Consider the following 15,211-nt stretch of genomic DNA (forward strand, 5'->3'; position numbering starts at 1 on the left):
GATGGATTTGGTACATTCTTTTAGACTGAAATTCATGACCATTGCAGATGATACGCAGATTCTCTTTCGGCCAGATATATCAAGGGTTTTCCCGTTCACAAACTGTCTGATTCGCAGAATCGGCCCGTTTGTGAATGGGAAAAAGCCTTTTGGGATGTATCATCCCAAAAGGCCATTGCAAAATAAGGAATCACAAAATTTGCGATTCCCAATTTTGCAAATGCATTTAAGGAATCGCAAATTGCGATTCCTTAAATGCAATTCTGGAAGCACCCACAATTTGCGATCTGGCCTTAAGGAATCGCAAATTACCACCAACTTCAAGCTGGTGGTAATTTGCGATTTTCCTAGAAAAATGCACTTTTTTGCATTTTTCAAAGTGCCATGTGGCGCTCATACATGCCCTTAGGGCATGTATGTGCGCCACATGTACACACATGCATATTTCAGGGGTGGAACAGGGTGTCCTTTTGGCACCCTTGCACACTTGAAATTACATTCACAATTTGCAAATGTCTTCACATTCATTCCTATGGGCCTCTAGGGCCATAGGAATGAATGGGAAGGTATTCCTTAATTGCGAATCGCAATTTGCCATTCGCAAATAAGGAATATGTAGAAATCGAAATTATTATTGCAAAACCTACTTACACTGCATTTTGCAAGTCCTTAATAGCGAATCGGTAAAATTTGCTATTAAGGACTCGCAAAGTACAATGATGATACATCTGCCCCTGTGTCTCTAGAAAATCAGGCTGTCGAAAATTCCAATAACTGTCCACATGGTCAACTGGAAGGGTCAGAACACTCAAACTGAACCTGGCAAAAACAGAATTCGTACTCCTCTCGAGCCTCCATGCACCCACTGCTTCCATCACATGCCCATGGCCTGCTGGTCTCGGAGAGACACTTGTTCCTGCCTTTTCCGTGGCTTCACCCTGGACCATGAACTTACTCTTATAGGCCAGGCCAGCAAACTTTGTTCTGCCTGTGTCTAATTGCTCAAAACTTTACCAAAGATTCTTTCTTTTCTTCCTTCTTCTTGCCAGACACTAATCCTGGCCACGGTATAAAGCAGGCTGAGCTACTACAGTTACTGTATATATGTTTCATCTGCTGCAAATAATCCAAAACACGACTGTTAGGTTTGTGCTGCAGCCACAGCGTCAGGCATCCTTTTCTACTACCCGTAACAAATTACATTGGCTCCCTACAGCCAAGGGTTCTTTTTAAATCTCTCTGTATCACCCTTTGAGCCTTTCATGCTTGGGGCCCTGAACCTAGAGAACAACCTTTTTCACTATTTTCCATCCTGCCGTCAGTCCTCTTGACCCCAGCTGCTAGCCATCCCCAAATTCAGGTATGTAGGCGCAAAGGCCATGCTTTGTTTTAGGTCGGGCCTGGGCAGCGCATGCGCTGCTCTGCAGGGCATGATGTATTCGAGTATGGAGTTGAATCTCCGCCCACTCTCCACTCATATTTTTCATTGGCTTGTGTCATTGTCCTTTGTAAATGGTGGCTTCTCATTCGTTATTAGTCTTGTTAGTCCCTCCTTAGTACACCCTTGTCTTCATTTGTAACCTGCCAAGAGGACTGGCCCTTTTACTTCTGTTGTTACATGGTATGTTTTATTTAGTCTGTAAGCACTATTTTCTTTAATGAGTTTCTCCTACTGCAGGTACGACATGCTTTCCTGCAACATTCAGCGCGCCATGCATGCTTTCATTTCCAAGCAGCCCGGGACAATGGGGGCCGCTTCTTTGAAATGAAATAGGTCTTGCATTTACAAGAGTTTCAGCTATTGGCATTGTAAATGACAATGCCATTTATTTATGTGTTCAAAACAGATAAATAAAAGGCTTTGCCATTCTCAATGCCAATAGCTTAAACTCTCGCAAATGCGAGACTTATTGCTTTGCAAATGCTTGTTTTATCTTGTAGCAAAGACGTAGAATGCTTTTCTTTTGCAACTGCTCCAGATTGATCAGTTGCTCCGATCCCGTAAATCCTTTAAAACCTGGCTCTTTACTCATCAATCCTGCTTCAACTTCCATCCAGCTCAGGGTCTCTAAGCAATTTCTGCTTCTAGCGCCAGGACATTATTTGGTAACTGTTGCACTCAATAAATGCTTCTTACATTACATTAATCGTAATACTGTGTTCAATGCAGTGATTCTACAGTTCTCTCCCCTCACCGCCAATAAAATATGGGCACTCAAAGGCAGGTGCTGAAGCACCACCATGTGTTATCTTTCAAAGTGAATAGGACTACTTCTCTGTGAGTAAATCTGCATCTGTGGAATGTGAAGCGCTCCTCAAAAAGAGCTCCCTCCTTCAGTCTACTACCACCTCCTTCTGCAGGCAAGAGATCTATGTAAGACAGTTATGTCATAGATGCCTGTTAGCTACAGCCCCATCTCACACCCTTTTAATCACCCTTGTTTATCTGTTTTATTTTCTTCATTGTCTTTCTTTTTTCTGTCTGGTTCACCAATTAAATAATTTCCTCCACAATTGCAAATGTTTCCTGTCCTTCCACCTGTTATGTTTCTTGGGGTTATACCCTAAGTCACCAGTTGTAAAGATCTCCTAATTCTTTAACACAAGGACTTATGCAGTAGCGGCTGCTCTTGATAATCCGTGGCGGGACAAGTGGACAAGGGTGTTTAGGTGTGGGGGTAAATAACAAAAAAAAAGCACTTACCTGCCGCTGCCGGCCGCCGTCTCAAGTTCTTCTGCTCCGGTCCCGACTTCGATTCCCCACGGGCTGGTGCACACTGCGCAGGCTTGTATATGCCAATCAAGACGCTGCTCTCATACTGGTAATACAGCATGAGAGCAGCGCCGTGATTGGACTGAGCAGGCTGGTTTGACGCTAACTCATGTCTTAGGAGCCTGTACCTCTTCTACACCTGGCTGTGCATCACAGATCGGGTGGAGAGAGATCTAAGTGCGCATGACGGTTTGGCCGACCTTAGACAGCCAGCAAAACCAACATGAGCACTTACAGTGTGCACGACTCCGCCCCTGCTGTCATCATGGCCCTGCCCCACCCAGGCTTGGCTGGCTCTAGCGTGTAAAGAATATAAAATGATAGTAAAATTGTTTTATTATCATTTTATTTTCCCCGTTTTCCTCAGCTGGCTCTCAGCCGCCATAGCGGAGGAGCTGCCGCTGGTTAAATGTGTTATACATGAGGAAGGAGAAGCTGGTCAACTACGGACCCACAGCCTGCTCTGTCTCACAGTCGAAGGGGTACTCTATGGTAAACAAACAGTCCCTTTGCTTTCTGTGGTAATTAGCAAACCCACTTTTTGTGCTTAAAATGCCACACTTCAGCCACTGTACTAATAATAACACAGTGTAAGTTTAAAAACATTTATTGTCATAACCTACTACTTAGTACAAGCATTTTGACCACATGACATATAAAATATATTGCTAGAAATGTGAAAACAACAAATAGTTCTACTATGGTTTTTAAGAATATGGTTCCTAAATCCTACACCCTACTCTTATACACTGCATTGAGAGCATGAAGTAATCTAGCTTGACTAATGGGAGAATATTTGGATTGCTGCCCTCCATACCTGAACCCCGCGTGCCTCTGTCAGACCCTCTGCCTCTGTTCATGCGTCCAACCTCACTCCAAGAGGGCAACACAGCAGTCCGGCATCTGGCCTCTTATGATACATCTGAAGCAAAGGCCTTTCTTCCCCAAATGGTCAAGTCTTGATGTTTATATAACAAAATGACCACTGATTAGTCTAGCTGATTATGTGTGAAAAACAAGGCAAAAATGCAGTGAGAAAACCCAGCTGAAAACAGTGTTGATAATATGCGCCACCTCTGTGCACAGATCATCTCTCTATCTTCGTGTCTGTACAAGGCGACCCTAAGAAGTCGGTATTCAGGTCATATTGGCCAGACTCATGTCTAATATTCTGCTGATAATCAAGTGAGAAGGTGCTGTTGTGCAAACTGAACGTGCCTGTGGTGAAATGTGCAGACAGATTGTTTGAGGCTGACAATGAAAAATAACTCAGTCAGGCTAACATTAAATGTATTTAAAAATGGAGTCAGGCTCCAGATTCTATATCACACCCATTTGAATTTCCTTCTTGTCTCTCTTCTCCCTTCTGACTGTGCTTCTGCTTCTTCCTGTGCAGCCTCAATGTCTCCTTATTCCTCCCTATCCCTTCCTCCTCAAATGGAATTGGCCTCACCACTGTCAAGTCATACAATTATCTGCAATGAGAAATGGTGCAATAATAACAATTTGAAGTTGTGTTTGGTGGATTAAGTTCTCTTCTGTTTTACCGCCAGTGCCCATAGGTGCACATATAACATTGGCGTCTGGGTTACCCTATGGAGGAAGAAGTTGAGCTTTTCCTTTCTTGCCATTGTTTACCCTGTCCTCATAGTTCTCTGTCTCTTGAGTCCTCCTTCTCCCTGTCACACTCCCCCATCCCTTGCTGTCACCTACATAATTCAGTGGGCTGACATAAACATGTATGATCCTACTTTCCTTCTCTGAGACAGTCGATAGATGTAAATAGTTTGTTGTTGCCTACAGGGTACGTTGACATTGGATTGATACCATCTGGAGCCCGGGAGATCCGCATTGAAGAGGTGGCAGAGGCTGGAAACTTTCTTGCATTGCGAGGTGAAGATCCTGAAAATTACTTCCTGAATGGTGGATGGATCATCCAATGGAATGGAGATTACAATGTAGCGGGAACTACTTTCACCTACGATAGGCAGGGAGATCTTGAGAACCTCAGTTCTCCAGGACCCACACGGGAGCCAGTCTGGATTCAGGTACCAATTTGCCGTTACTTCTACATCAACACATGCATGAAGCTGGTCATTGTTTAGGTTTCATTATTTCATCAAATGTCAGAAAAGGCGGATCTAACTATAACACCGTTTGAACAAATAATCTGCTCTTTAAAATCCACCTTCTCACCCATGGAGCCAAAATACCGGGGCCTAAATATCGAAAACCAAAATGTCATGAATATAAGTAAATATAGTTTAGCATAGGGGAACTATACTTTACTGCACATATATGTATCTTGACAATATCTGTCTTCAAGGTGCATAGAAGTGGAGTTAAGAATAGTAAATCTAAACTTTTTCTGTCCTCGCCTTCACAATGTTTTGCTTCTTGATTTTGATTCCATGATATTTTGGCCCCACTATGTTTTTTAAAGGACAGCTTTCTCTTGACTCTGTCTCAGCACTGAAGCAGCTATTCTCGGAGATGGTGTATCCAGTCCCAACAGTAACCTCACAATGGAACATTCCCTCCCTCAACTAACAAACCCAATCATTGGCTCTACCAACATTACGTCTAAGAGGATCCAGAGTTCCTAAAGCCATTATTAAATTACAGTGGGGCAGCAAAGATAGAGCTGTATCTACCAAGTAGTGTGGTTAAAGTGGTACCCAGAGGAATAATGTAAGGAATCTAGACCTGTGAATGTAAGGATCACTAGCCCCACAGCGAATCAGGCCCTAATAAAAGTAAAGGAGACGGCTTAAGCCACTTTACATTGACCCACAGTTCAGCCAAAAGCAGACAGTAGCAATTAATGAATGGAGGACTGGCTATGACTGCTGCATTGAGGCAGGAGAGTGTTGATGAAGAAATGCAAGATGAGAGCACACATGTTGTCTGCAGGATCATGGCCTCATACGAACCATGAATCCACTCTACTGTGAACAAATCAATCTTCACTTACCAGATCTGACAATGACTCATCACGACTATGGTCAAAGGGGAATCCCAGAACAATGTGAAAACTGTGCCTTGAGTGCATAAAATAAACACCAAAACCATAATATGAAATATATGTATGTAAGTGGTTTTTGTATACTGTGAACCCAGTCGAAAAGCAGCTGAGCACTGTATATAGTCAAAGACAAAAAATCAGTCAATGATGGAGTGGAGGGTAGCTAGGTTCTGGGTGCTGTACTGTGTTACTTAAAGAGGAGTGCTTCAACTCTTTCCTAACTTAGAGCAGGGTTGGAGTGGTCCTCAAAGATAGGGATCATTCCAACTCCTGGGTACATAGATGGAGAAGGCCCGCTGCCCAGGCTGGACTGGGAACTCCAAGCAGCCCTGATGATGAAGGAAGTGCTTAAACCTTTCAAACACTCAAACCCTGGACAAGAGATATGGGTTTAATCCATCGTTCTTTTTCTGACTGTGCCACCCAAGTTTGGACCCAGCCATATGCAAACCAGTCTTGACTCCGCTCCTCATGGGAACAGTCCAGCCCGAACTGCCAGGCGAGGTCCTCCCTGGACCGTAAACAAGCATCCTGGGACCGGTTTCGGGTTATCACACCTAATCAGCCAGGCTAGCTTGAATCCAGTGGCACGACAAGCAAGGGACCCATGTCTGGGCATACCCTTGACCACTTAGAGCGAACATAGCAAACACAACACGATGATGGACGGAGTGCTGAAACATTTCAATCACTCACCCCCAGTCAAGAGATCTGCGTTTAATCCATCGTTATTTTACTCATTATGCCACCCCACTTTGGACCCAGCCATATGCAATTCAGTCTTGACCCTGCTCCTCATGGGATCAATCCAGCCCGAACTTCCAGGCACGTCCTCCCTGGAAACAAGCATCCTGGGATTGGTTTTGGGGCATCACCCCTCATCATCCAGGCTAGCTTGAATCCAGTGGCACAGAGAGCAAGGAACCCACATCTGGAATTACCCTTGGCCATTTAGAGTGAAGATAGCAAACACAACAAGATGATGGACGGAGTGCTGAAACTTTTCAACCACGCTCCCCCAGTGAAGAGATCTGGGTTTAATCCATCGTTCTTTTGCTCGCTATGCCACCCCAGTTTGGACCCAGCCATATGCCTATCAGTATTGGCCCTGCTCCTCTTAGTAATAGTCGAGCCCGAACTGCCAGGATAGGTCCTCCCTGGACATGAAACAAGCATCCTGGGACTGGTTTCGGGGTATCACCCATATCAGCCAGGCTAGCTTGAATCCAGTGGCACAGCGAGCAAGTGACCCATGTCTAGGCATACCCGTGGCCACTTTGAGCAAACATAGCAAACGCAACAAGATGATGGATGGAGTGCTGAAGCTTTTCAACCACTCACCCCCAGTCAAGAGATCTAGGTTTAATCCATTGTTCTTTTGCTCACTATGCCACGCCAGTTTGAACCCAGCCAAATGCAAATCAGTCTGGACCCTGCTCCTCATAGGAACAGTCCAGCCCAAACTGCAAGCAAGGTCCTGCTCTCTGTACTGGGATGAATGTTTGACATTGTTCAGCATTTTCCCCATCAATTGTTCTTTTGGCTTTTAAGACGATGCAGTTGGTTTTGAAGATGTTACAGGAAAAATTACGAAATAACAAGATAACGTACATTTATTGAAGGATGCGGCACACTAAATTATGTCTCACTACAAGCATGGGGAGGAGCAAAGACAACTAAGAAAGTCTTTTTTCTGCCAACGTGCTGGTAAACAGACTGAATCGAATGATTACTACACTGATCCACCCAGACCAGTCTAGTTTTTTGCCAAACAGGGGAACAAAGCTTAATTTGCACAAGCTTTTACGGCTGTATCGAGTACACGAATGAGGTGCAAGAGCTGTCATTAGACGCCACAATGGCTTTCAACACCCTGAAGTGGCAGTATATATTCACAGTCTTAGAAAGGATGAGAGTCAACCCTCCAATTCAGGCAATGGATAGAGCTTTTATATAAGTTACCAATGTCTAGGTTGAGGTTTAATCTTATTATGTCAAACCCATTCCGGTTAGCTGGGGGACCAGGCTGGGATGGCCGCTTTCACCCTTGATTTCTATTTTGACTCTAAAACCCGTTGCAGCATGTATCAGGTTAGGCCCTGCAATAAGAGTTCTTAGCTGAGAAGACATGTTGGATGAAAGACTTTCACTATACGTGGATGATGTGTTACTAGACGTGGCACAACCCGAGTTAACTATCACCAGAAATTTACAGGTCATTGAAAAATTTGGGAAATACTCTGGTTATAGAATAAACTGTTGTAACTCCCATTTATACCCATTGACCGGGGGATACCAAAATTGCTGATAAGTTGCAGGCTACAACTCTCAATGCGAGTCTTCCAATACTTTGGCCTTTATATAACTGGGGATGCAGATACCTTTCCTGAACAAACCTCTACGCTTTGATAGACGAGTTCAAAATGGACGCCGAGCACTGGAGGGCCTTGACGCTCTGGCTGGTTGGCAGTGAGGCCATGTTTAAAAGGACCTCCTGACAAAATGTTTATCTGCTCTCCAGAATAGCCGGTTCAAAATACCAGAAGGTTGATGGAGTGGAGCCCTTAGTGATAAGACTGTGTCAGTTAGGTGAGGAATGGGGCATTACATAGGAGGATTAGAGGGGGAAACACATACCATGTATCTCTATGCTGATGACGTCTCGATATATATCAAAAATATCCACAGTGCTGTGCCCATTGTAGCACAACAACTGGGCCTATTTCAAAATGCCTCCGGGCTTGGTGCTAAATGGTCTCGCCTTTCCCCCCTAAACCTGGACTGTCCTGCATAAACTATTATCATCAACAGCCACTATATCAAGTGGGAACCCATTACATTTCACTAACTAGCTGTTATCATCTACCACTCTACAAAAGACTTGATCAATGGCAATATAATGAAGGCATTATCCTCGCCCAGTTCTCAAATCACATGCTGGAGGACGCTCATACTCTAGTCCCGGGCTGAGTGGACCTCGCAAAATTGATAATGCACCCCATACTGATCAACTGTTTCTCTAACCTTCCCATATACCTCCCACAAAGCCACTTCCACACGCTGGATGGCATGGTGGGGGACATGATATGGGCCAAACACAGACGTCGACCTCCTTAACTAAATTAAAACTCCCTGCTGAACTCGCTGGTTTGAGAGTCCCAGATTACGAACACTACTATCTGGCATCACAACTTCATGGGGGTGTACCTCGAGGGAGGGCATGGATTGGTGCATGATGGTTGAGAAGTAGATCTACAAAGGTAGAGGATGCCCTAAGGAATGGTCAAAAATACCGGAGTCCTGGCAGTCATATTGAAGAATGAGTATAACTGTATAGAATACAATAAGGCGCACAACTAATAAAGGTGATAGGGAGGTGAAGGGGGCACAAACTCGGCTGGAATGTGAGAAATGCAAGTCTAAGAATATTATGTCTGCTTTATACTGTTGTTTATTATTCATTCTGGGACACTGTTGGCGCCAAATTCTAATTGCTTTTTTTAAAACACCAATAAAAGGGTATGGCTTGGAGCATCAAGATGGCAGTCACACTCTAAGAGTGCTCTGACCCCTCAGTTATGCGCTGCCTTCAATGAGCAGTCAGGACACCCACCTGGCCAGGAAGATGCCCATTGTTGCCCCTAGGTCAGCTCTGTCCACGGCCTGAAGGCAGATGATTCGAAATTCCTCATACCAGCCATGCTGTGGGGAGCCCGCCTCTTCTGACATGGCGGCATCTGTGTGACAGGGCCCGGGGAGCTGCTGGGTCACAGGAGGTGTCACGTCCTGTGGCGCCTCTGTTACATTTCATCCGGAGACGCCGCCTATGGGGCCCTGCCGCGGACTGTTCGGACTGCCTGCCTGTGCTGCCAGGGCCTGCTTGTGCTCCCACCTGGGGCTAGTGAGTGTGGGGCAGATCGGCTTGCCGGCCTGCACAACTGAATCACAGAGGTGTGGAATTTGCAGGGGGCCCTGTCCCCTAGGGAGACTGCTCACACCCGCTGCATAAACGATCTACAGAGCAGCGGCGGGGGACCGGCGTTCCCTGGTGTGACCCCTGTGAGGCACTTTTGGTGGGGATCCAACCAGGCCTTCATCATCTAAGATTTCTTCCTTGCTCTGGGCGTGGCCTACCTGCCCGTGGCGCCCTGTACCTCCCAGCCCCAGGCAAAGGATGAGCGTTTCATTTACTGGACATTGCCCCGAGGAATAGGAGTGCCCCCTGGCGCCATGGACTTACTTGATTGTGTGGCTTGCCTCCAAATACTGCAATTGACACTTTGCCTGGGGCTGCAAACTGAAATGTGGGCCTTCTGTGATCTCTGGGTCCTTGTGTGTCTGCTGACTGTTCCACTTCACCTACTGCAGCAGCCAAGGAGCACCCTATCTTGGGCTTACGCCCCTGGGTGTGGCGGACTGACTGCCTGTGTCCGATTTTACATAGTAGCAGCCGCAATTGCTCGCAGGGGCGTGGCGCAGGAAAGGGAGGGGTCGTGCGGGGAAAGGGGTCATAATTAAAATAAAAAATTAAAACCTACCTTTCTGCCGGGTTCCGCTTCTTCTCTCCTCCTGTTCTCCTGTCTCCAAAAGTAACAGGAAGCAGGCAGGCTCCCTCCCCAAAGCCAATCACAATACATTGTGATTCGTCGGGACGGCACCCAGCCAGGGGCTAGTGGGGTGGGCATGTTCTCCATGAAGGCTGCAGTGCAGCCTGCATGGAAAAGGGCAGAGTGCGCATGACTGTTTTGGGAGGCCTGAGAGGGCTGACCAAAAAGTATTTGCGCACTCAGGAGTGGGCAAACCACTCCTCCCCTGCCCTGCTCAGAGAGCACAGCAGCCCCGCCCACCCGCAAAGCAAACACTGCAAGAAAGCAGTGGGGCGACGCTCCTCTGCCATAGCCGAGGAGCCGCCCCTGATACTTGCGGCTCCGGCCCTGCACCCTTGCCCTCAGCGTCTGGGGCACTTGTGACTCACCGAACTCCATCCCCAGCACTCATAGTCCTCGTGAGCCCTGCCTCTCTTTTCTCACTGGCTACAGGGCCCTTTTCTTGTTTGCAGACTTCGCCTGCCTAACAAATGTCCTGATTGTTGTAGCTGGGTCTTCTGACCTGCCTGCGGGGTGCGAGATGCGACCTTCAGGGAAGAAGGTTTGGCCCACTCGGACAGGACAGCTCTGTCTTGACATCTTCTACTGCCCAGCCTCACTTTTGACAGAGACAATACTGCGGCCAATTTCGACACACTGCCTGAGCGGACTGCCGACCCCCCCTGTGAATGATAAACTGGTTTCCCTGAGGCTCCTGGGGTGTGCCTTCCCTCTGGGGTCTAGCTGCTCATGCTGCCCTAACTCTGCCGCAAGCGTGCTGGGCTGCCAACTCCCCTTGCCACCATGGGTAAAAATAGATCCGCTTGTCCAGCGACCTCCCAGACCTGCATGGACCAATACACACAGGACCATTACACAATGAGGACAGCACTATGGATAAGCCGCCCTCCGCAGAGGGATACATTGCCGTGATCCTCCAAGCCATCCAGACCTCTCAAGCTGCTGTGGAAGCTAAGATTGGAGCGGTGCGGGTAGATGTCGCACTTCAGCGCCAGGACCCCTGCATCTCCACGGCCAGGATCACAGAGGCTGAAACTCGTCTGTCCACGGTGGAGGTTGATGTCACTAACCTGCAGTCCCAGGTCTCCAGCCTACCCATGGGCACGGTAGAGCTACATCGCTGCGGAGAAGACGCTGAAAGCCGTGCTTGAAGCAATAACGTGCACGTGGTTGGAATTCTGGAGGGCAGCAAGCCTCAGCAGGTGATGGAATTCCTCGAAACCTGGATCAGGTTTCCATGGCCTGGATGGCCATCTGATCAACTGTCCCTCTTGTTTGCGATAGAGAGGGCGTATAGGGCCTTGACTCCTAAGCCTCCCCGAGAGCACCACACAGCCCTATGACCTCCCGAATCCTTAATTTCAAGGACAGGCATGCAATACTGAGAGAGGCCCACTCTCGCCCTGACTTCTGATGCGGCAGCTCCAAGGTTCTCCTCTTCCCTGACTACACTAGGGAGGTTCAGCTGCAACGTCGCTCTTACCTGGAGGTCAAGCAGAAGCTCCAGGTGTTTGGCCTTCAATACATACTGATGCTTCTGGCCAGACTTCGAGTTGTTCATGCAAATACGACCCACTTATCCGATACTCTGGAGTCTGCCTGGATGTAGCTCACCGAGGAGGGCTTGCTCCGCGGACTAGGTAGGTCTTCCCCTCGGGAACCTGGGCACTCTGGGCCAGCTTGAACAATGACCACATCAAAGCCGAAAAGCTATTGCACCCGCTCACGAAGGGGACACAGCACAAAAAGATCTGAATCGTCGTCCCTGTCTTCCCAGCCACACAACCAGTCCCCACCCTCGGTGCACACCCCCGGGGCCTCCTCTACAGTGGAGCCAAGGGGGTCTCCCTGCCACGGCCTCTCAGTCTCCACCTCCTGCTATCACAATGCCCCACAATATACCTCTCCGGCTTCCAGTTGTTTTGGAGCACTGTGGCATTACTTCCTGATAATCACTAAGTGTGTCCTTCCTGATGGCTGCAACTGTTCCTGTAACACGGAGGGGTCCACCACTCCAGTCCCGATTTCAAGCTGTTTTGTGTCTTAGTTCTTGATTTAAGGGCGCCAAATGCTTATGGGGTGGGGGGTTGTTGAGGTGATGGGACTGCGTAATGTTATGTTTTTTTGTGAGAGTTCTGATTTATTTATATAGATGCTTGTTCTCTACTGCACTCAGACACACCTACGTCACACTTCAGGCAGTATGGCTCAGATACTCAGGGCCATATGTATCAACACATTTTTCCATAGACTCAGAATGGGCAAAACACTTTGATACATCTGGCCCTCAGTCCTTCTGTATGCGCTACAGACACACACTCTAGTTGACTTATGCGGCGGAGCGGGACACCTTTGACTCCTCCTGCCTACACAAAATCTCTGTACCCTGGCATGCAATCCTTACGAGTCTTATCCTGGAAAGGTAATGGGCTCCTAGACCACGTGAAACGTACCGCGGTCCTGATGCTTCAAGAGGCCCATCTCACGGGGATCCATTGTCCCTTCCTGGTGCGTAAAGACTTCAACAGAATCTTCCACTCTTGCTTTGTTCTGAGTTCCCGGGTGGGGTGGGGGAGGGGGCGATTTGATCACGTCTTTCCTTCCCCATGACGTGGCAATTTTATCACGCCACTCCTTCCCCATGGTTGTTACCCATGAAGTTGGAGCCCCTCAAGGTTGCTACATTGCGCTTGCCGGCACTGTTGAGGGACAAACCATTAATCTTTTGTGCTCAAAGTACGGCCCAGGGGCCGCATGCGGCCCTCCTGACCTTTACATGCGGCCCTCTGGGCAGCAGCAGCACTGGACTGCTGTTTACTCGACTCAGCACTTATATGGAAAAAAAATTAAATATACAGAAATCACTTATTTAAAGGTTAATTGCAGTTAGGGAAAGGAAGTAGCTAGGCCCTTAACTTTAGGAACACCTTCATTTTTAAAGACAGCCACTAGATATACATGCTTTGCTTCCCCCGCACCCACTTTACACCCACCGCTGTAATCAGTGCGACCCTCGGTCACACCGTAGACCAAGCTTTGCGGCCACGGGAAAATGTTTGTGAGTACCCATGCCTTACAGCAACCATCACTGCAACGGTTGCTCTAAAGGGTATAGAGCTTGCGCAGTGGGTGGGCATCATGTTTGTTGACCTGCTCAGAGGAAGTTTGTTCTTCGAAAATTGAAAATCAATGGCTCTGACATTCGGGGAGAAAGCTGTCTTTCAGATGTTGAGCAATTCCTCTGTCTGGCATCACCATGACTTCGCTCATAGAGAAATCTAGTCACATTCACTCTCGCTAAATAAGGCAGGCAGCCGCGGCCCGTGGAGGGAGTTCCGTGGGGCAGAGAGGCGGGGCGCGGGTGGTGCAGGGTGGGGGACACTAAAAACTGGAATATGGATAATTGGAGGTAAGTAAACAATTAAATAAATAAAACGAATTTCGTAGCGCGCGCTGAATTGCATTTTGCGATGCAGCGCGCGCTACGAAATTCGTTTTATTTATTTAATTGTTTACTTACCTCCAATTATCCATATTCCGGTTTTTAGTAGTCCCCACCCTGCCCCTCCCCCGCCCCGCCTTTCCGCCCCACGGAACTCCCTCCACGGGCCGCGGCTGAAGGCAGGCCAATTGTAGTTATGACCTAGTGGCCCAGTGTTAAACGTGTCGCTAGGTAAAGGGTTTCTGACAGTGTAGACCGCTGGGGCTGCTTTCCCAATGTCTAAATGGGGCAGAGGAACTGCACGTTTGTCAGTTCGGCATTCGCCAGACTCTAAAGGAGAGCCTAGCTCTCCATGTTGGCAGATACTCTTGTGAGAGAATGGAGCAACAGCCATTGTCAAAAGATCCACTATTATATTTTGAAGAAAAAAGGCTTTGCAGACGTTGATGATATAGGCTACCCGAAAGAGTAGTAACGCTTAAAGCCCACTACAGGACCAGGCGGGATGTGGTCCTCTGCTAAATGTGTGTTAACAGGAGTGTTGCGCAAGAAGATGTCATAACCTCAACTACGTCATGTGAATTGCTTCATCACTGGATTTGTCCGTGTGTGGGGAGAGCTCCAACATTAGAGTGTTCCTTAGGCCTAGTTCCTCTATAGTGTTCCTTTGGCCTATTTCCTCTATAGTGTTCCTTAGGCCTAGTTCCTCTATAGTGTTCCTTTGGCCTAGTTCCTCTATAGTGTTTCTTTAGCCTAGTTCCTCTATAGTGTTCTTTTGGCCTAGTTCCTCTATAGTGTTCCTTTGGCCTAGTTCCTCTATAGTGTTCCTTTGGCCTAGTTCCTCAATAGTGTTCCTTAGGCCTAGTTCCTCTATAGTGTTCCTTAGGCCTAGTTCATCTATAGTGTTCCTTTGGCCTAGTTTGTCTATAGTGTTTCTTTAGCCTAGTTCCTCTATAGTGTTCTTTTGGCCTAGTTCCTCTATAGTGTTCCTTTGGCCTAGTTCCTCAATAGTGTTCCTTAGGCCTAGTTACTCTATAGTGTTCCTTTGGCCTAGTTCCTCTATAGTGTTCCTTTGGCCTAGTTCCTCTATAGTGTTCCTTTGGCCTAGTTCCCCTGTATGTAGTCAGAGAATGTGTTGTGACTTTCAAGATCCTTATACTGTACCGCTGGGGATACTTTATTCCCCAAATATGGATATTGATGTCTGTGTGCTTGTATGATAATCACGGGGAATTCTCTTTTTATTGCTTCAGCTCAGTTCATATCAAATGCAACAGACAATTTGGAAATGTCTGTGGTTGCACTGTTAGATTCTGCTTTTCTTGTGTGCACCAGATTACATCAAGAAACATTATTAGGAAGAT

General features: G+C 47.3%; 1 protein-coding gene across 1 annotated transcript in view; it reads left to right on the forward strand.

Annotated features, from left to right (window-relative positions):
• Positions 1-15,211, forward strand: part of ADAMTS7 (ADAM metallopeptidase with thrombospondin type 1 motif 7) — a 487,405-nt gene that overhangs the window by 303,991 nt on the left and 168,203 nt on the right. Inside the window, exon 15 of the mRNA XM_085644679.1 lies at positions 4,577-4,821. Within this exon, the coding sequence (XP_085500805.1) occupies positions 4,577-4,821 (245 nt within the window). The remainder of the gene's footprint in view (positions 1-4,576; positions 4,822-15,211) is intronic.

This window comes from Triturus cristatus, chromosome 3_1 (assembly GCF_964204655.1).
Source record: "Triturus cristatus chromosome 3_1, aTriCri1.1, whole genome shotgun sequence".
Lineage (NCBI taxonomy): Eukaryota > Metazoa > Chordata > Amphibia > Caudata > Salamandridae > Triturus > Triturus cristatus.